At 45.5% G+C, this 5,717-nt stretch overlaps 1 protein-coding gene across 1 annotated transcript in view; it reads right to left on the bottom strand.

Moving 5' to 3' along the window:
* CSUI_003391 (histone lysine methyltransferase set1) overlaps window positions 1-5,281 on the bottom strand; it is a gene marked incomplete at its 3' end in the record, with an annotated part of 11,014 nt that extends 5,733 nt beyond the window's left edge. The window contains exons 1-4 of the mRNA XM_068063589.1: window positions 3,938-5,281; window positions 2,196-3,559; window positions 1,291-1,418; window positions 101-586 (exon numbers count right to left, since the gene is read on the bottom strand). Coding sequence (XP_067924435.1) covers window positions 101-586; window positions 1,291-1,418; window positions 2,196-3,559; window positions 3,938-4,064 — 2,105 coding nt within the window. The remainder of the gene's footprint in view (window positions 1-100; window positions 587-1,290; window positions 1,419-2,195; window positions 3,560-3,937) is intronic.
* Window positions 5,282-5,717: the final 436 nt, after the last annotated feature.

Here is a 5,717-nt window from a genome sequence, read left to right on the forward strand (position 1 = left end):
AGAGTGAGTGAGAAAGAAAGAAAGAGTGAGAAAGAAAGAAAGAAAGAGGCGTAGGGATCCTCCTCTCTCTCTCATTCTTTCCTGGTGTCGTTGATCATACCTGTAATGTACGTCTCTTGAATTTAGTCGACGGAGATGAAAGATTTCTGCGAGCTCTCGATCGCACCTGGCATGCACCCATAGCTTACATCCATCACACATGATCCAATTCTCCACCCCTGGAGATGACAATAATAATGAAGAAGAAGAAGAATCACTTCCTCTTGCTTCTCCCTCTCCTCCTTGGACTATCTCAGCATTCCTTGAAGTCATCCAAACAGAAGAAGAAGAGGAAGGGAGAGGGGCTGCTGTGGCTGTATGAGAGACAGTTGTAGTAGTAGTGGTACTTGTAGATGATTCAGGGAGAGAGTTGAAATCAGTTCGGCTTATAGACGGAGAAGAAGCGGGTAAAGGAGAAGAAGATGAAGTTGAGTCAGGTTGAGGAGTGATCATTTCTAGTGTATTGCCACCTCCACCTGTTCCTTCAGATCCCCAGACTCTCATACATATAGGGCAATACTGACCCGCCTCTACTGCATGGTGACAGCTGAGAAACACAACAGATAGAGCGAGGTAGATAGATAGATTAAAGATAGATTCTAGATAGATAGATAGATTAAAGATAGATTAAAGATAGATAGATGTCTACCAGCAGAGAGTGTACTCGTGCCTGCATACATGTATATTTGAGATGTCTCTAGGGCACCATTTACATTCTCATCGAAGGGCGGAATTTCGATCATTTCAGATGGAGGATTTTCACCCCAAGAGCGGCTACACACATCCCCAGTGCATGCACCCCAATACAGAGACACCCTACCCCCTTCCATCTAAAGAAGAAGAAAGATCAGACTCTTCCATCTCGAAGAAACGTGTACACATGTGAAAGAAGAGAAGGCCTTCATCTATCATTCTCTCTCTCTCTTTTCTGATACTTCCCTACCTCTCCCCCCTCGCCTGCTATCCCAGGAAATCATAGAGAAACCTCGATGTAGTAGCCAGTCACACAACTGTCTATGTCTTCCCTCATTGAGCCACCTTCTACATGAGTCACATGAGGAGACATACATACACACGCACAGACGTCTCGATACACTAGACTTCTTCTTCTCTCTTAACTCTTCTCTTTCTTGTTCTTCTTTTCTCCCTCCCTTCTCGTAATTCTCCCATTAGAGGGAGTATCTTCTCTCCTCTGTTGGTGGCGGTGTGAGAGGATGATTTCCGTGACTGAGAGAAAGAAGAAAGACTTACGTGGAGCATCTCTGGAACTGGATATCCCAATTCGCATACTCAGGCCAGTAGAGATCGACATAGCCACAGCTCAGACACTTGGTGCATGCATCACAACGGAATGTAGCGATAGGGTGAAGCTCGGGAACCTACCCAACACACGCAGACAGATACATATATAGAGATAGTCATAGTCAGTCACATACTACATACACATACTCACACGTATATATATCTATAGATAGATAGATAGATCTCTATATGTCGGACGACGAGATGTACACTGAAAGACTTACATGTCTCTCTTCTTGTACATCATGGATAAATGCAAAGGAGGGCATGTGTATCGTATGTATGCATATATATACATACAGCATAGAAGCAGGCATATCTACCTCTCATCATGACCTAGATGGAACAGATCAAAAGCTTTACGACTCTCTCTTCTCTCCTCCTTCCTTTAGCATCCTCTTCTACTATCTTCAACACATCTTCATATCCATCTTCTTCACTCTACTTCCCTTTAGTTTATCTACTTATCTTATATCTATCTACCTATGCAGAAGCTATATCGAGTCGATCTACCTGGAATACTTCCCTACTTGTCTATCTCCGCAGTCATGGCCTTCCCGCCCTGCGCGTACCTACCGCACTCACTCCACCACCCCCTATCCACTAAAACACTATACACACATACGCATGCAAAGAAACAAACAGACAAAGACATACTCCTACCCAACATATATATATATATATATACCTATATATACTCTCTACTACAGATATGTATGTGTATATCCACACATGTGTGTATCCGGTGTTCGAGAGATGAATGAGCGGAAGAGTTGGATCAAAGAAGAGTGGCGTGAAGAAGATCTGACGAGGATAGAAGAAGAAGAAGGATAAGCTGTGGTTCTTCTTCTTACCGGTGGATAGCAGCATGCTCCATGTGCGTACATGTTGCATGTGTGACAATTCACATAGGGCTGATGACTTCCTCCTCCTCCAGTGGATCCCCCGCCTCCACCAGATGACGTATGCTGACCACTACTAGTACTGTTACTACTACCCGTCGTAGAAGAAGAGCTGCCACTACTACTACTATTACTATTACTACTACTGGAACTACTCGAGCTATTTGAGGAGCTCCCTGCCTCTTGGCCTAGGGGAGGTAAGGTGAGAGGTTCACAGCAGTATCGACATACAGCACAATCGGGGCAGATCCAGTCATCCCACATGTATCGATTCTCTTCGTTCTCTTCTTTCCGAGACAACCCCCCAGCCGTCTTTCTTCTTTTGAGAAGATCTTCTTCCTTTCTGCGATCTTTCTCCTTCTTTCCTTTCATCGTGTCTGTTTGAGAGAGTGAAGAGAAGTCATCTGAGGTAGATAACTCGTGTCTCTCCGTCTTCGGTCTGTCTGAATGACGAGAGTCTTCCTCTTCATCTTCCCAGATTTCCGAAGGGGGTGTGAAGAGAAGAGTTAAGGGGGGCTTCTCGATCTTCGAAGGATGACGAGGAAGGCCTTGAAGATCTTTCGACTTGTCCTGAGACAAAAATGCTCCAGTATCTCTTTCATTGATACTTCTAGCCGTCCTTTGTTCTCCTTCTTTTGTGTTTCTCTTCATATCTTCTTCTTCTTCCTCTATAGCCGTCCTCTCAAGAGAAGAAGGTGAAGGCATCGTCGCACTGTGCTTTTCAAGATCCTGAGAAGACGAGATAGAAATAGAAGAGCTATTCTTCTCTTTCTCTCTTTCTTCTCGTTCTTTCTCATCCGCATCTTCACCATCTTTCACTTCTGTTGGGGCCTTCTCCTCTTCTCCTTTCTCTTCTCTTTCATTTATATCCGACGAAGACGACAAGAGAAGAGACGTGTTCCTCCTTGGGACATTCTTTATCTCATTGAACGCTTCCCCTACGATTACCTTCATCTTCTCTTCTTTATCCTCTCCATTCTCTTCCTTGTTTTCTACCTTTCTTTCTTCATCTTCATTGGTCTCCTCCTTTGATCGACTCATTCCTTCTTCTCTTAGCCGATCTACCTCACCTCCAGCCGACCCACCCTGAGCATCGAGACCGGTATGGCTCGATATCAGCATCGACGTTCCCTCGCCATGGGGATGTCTCTCTTCTATCTTTCCATCTGCTCTTGTATGAGAAGAGAAGGATGGTGAGAACGCTTGTGTTGAGAAGCCTTTTGAAGAGGAAGATGTTCTTCTTTCTTCATCTTCTATTCCTCCAGTCGTGGGCGTGCGTATGAAAGAATCTCCTACGTCATCTGCTGCTCTTTCGCCTGAGGTGTCACGGAAGAGAAAAAGAAGAAAAGTTGATCATCCAGCCACCGATATGAAGAAAACCCCGTTGTGGGGTGTATCGACAGTGAATGAGGAGAAGAAGAAAAAAGATTTAGAGAGGGATAAAGAAAGAAGGGAGAAAAACAGACTCTGCTGGGAGATCAAGAACTTCATCCACACTAGAGAAAGAAAAAGAGACAGACTGAAGCCCTCTTCCTCCTCTTGTCCTCCTTTCTTTTCTTTCTTTCTTTCGCACGTGAAACACAAACGACATTTCTGTCCTGTCTTTTCTCCCTTCTTTCTGGCTTGAAGAAAACTTCTCTCTCATCCTCTACATGCCACATCATGAGCACCCTATATGAATGAAAACAATTCACAAGAGATGTCCCGCTTTCTCATCTTCTTCTTATTGTTCTTCTCTTCAATAGAATCTCGTTGTTTGACTCCTCTCTCCTCTTCTTCATCCTTTCTTTCGTTTCCAGTGTTACACTCATATGTATTCATGTTTGCGCTCTTCTCTTGAGAAGATAGAGAGAAACGAGAGACAGAATGGTCCCTTCTTCTTATAGAGATGACGGATATTCTCACGAGTCGTCATTTTCGCAATCCAGAAGAGAGACGAGCTGCTTCTCTACTTCCGTCTAAATATTTCTCTCCCTCCTTATCTTATTATCTTGGCCTGCTATTCTTCTCTCCTTCTACATCGATCGACAACAAACCCCACATACATGAACCGGGGAGGCTCAGAACCATCACCATCATCCTTCTCATTGCCCGCTCTCTCCCTCTTTCATAGAACTCTCTTTCAACGGAAAGATTGCCTCTTCTTCTTCTCCTCGTCCTTCTCTTGTCTCTCTTTTCTCATGTTACTTCCTCTTCTTTTCATAGGAAAGCCTATCTTATGAAGAGTCGTTAAAGTCATCGTAGACTATCAACCTACCTCGCGACATCCCCCCCACTTCAACCTTCTTCTCTCTCTCCTCCTCCTCTTGAACATCTCACCATCCCTGATCTCTCTCTACCAGCGATTCTAACTCTATTCATCTCTCCCTCTATGAACCATTCTCTATCTCTTTCCTTCTCCATGAAGACGAGACGAATCCATCATCTCTTGTTTTTCTTGACTCTTTGTTCTCGTCATCCATAGGCATCCGACGAAGACGCCCCCGACCCCCCTGATCTCCCTACTCCACCTCCTCCTCCGAAGCCTCCTATGGCTGCCTGATGGTGATGAAGATGCTGTGGTATAGGCGTCGATGCATGGGCTGAAGAAGACGTATTTCCGCTTGGGGCGTTACTACTATTATTATTGTTATGGCTACTACCTCCACGGGAAGAAGAAGATCCACTACTATTCCCACCCCCACCGGATGAACGGACTTTAGAGCTGCGACTCACAAGGGGGTGACTATTTTGAACTTTACTTAAGCGAACTTTGATAGCCCAATATTTGCTTCGATAGAAGCCATGGGTTTTCGCAGAGAAAGACTTATAATAGCGCTTCCCTCCTTCATACCATGAAGCTATCCACGACCGTTTATCCCAGTAAACACCTGCAACGTCGCATTTCAAATCCGATGTATTCTCTGGATTGGGTCCTTCCTGTTCTGGCAAGTGCAAAAGATATTCATATTCACTCTCCGGTGATGCAGGCGAAGAAGAAGAAGAAGACATCAGCCCCCCACCCCCACCTGCTGACGAGGAAACACCACCACCACCACCACTACCACCCCCCATGCCTACAGCACCACTAGATAGGAGATCCCCTACATTCCCCCCTACAAGATGACCCCCACTAGTGCCCCCGCCTCCTCCTGTATTGACCAGACTGCTGGGGTGACTTCCCCCTACTGTGGGTCCTGCTCCGCCTAAGCCTGAGAGAAGAGTATTGAGATGATGATGATGATGATGATGATTTCCACGTGAAGAAGAAGAAGAAGTACTACTATGGTGATTGGGCGGGGTGTTGGTCGCGATTTGGCCCGCTATCTGCTGGGAGGACAGCTGAAGCTGCTGTGAACTCTGGAGAAGATGATGAGATTGTGGATGATGCGGAGAAAGGTCGGATTGAGAAGACGACGAGGAGGAAGAAGAAGGATGAGAATGATGCTGGCTATGATGATGATGATGGTGGTGGGCTGCTGGTCCTAGGGGCCC

The sequence above is a fragment of the Cystoisospora suis genome (genome assembly GCF_002600585.1).
Source record: "Cystoisospora suis strain Wien I chromosome Unknown contig_1501, whole genome shotgun sequence".
Taxonomy (NCBI): Eukaryota; Apicomplexa; class Conoidasida; order Eucoccidiorida; family Sarcocystidae; genus Cystoisospora; species Cystoisospora suis.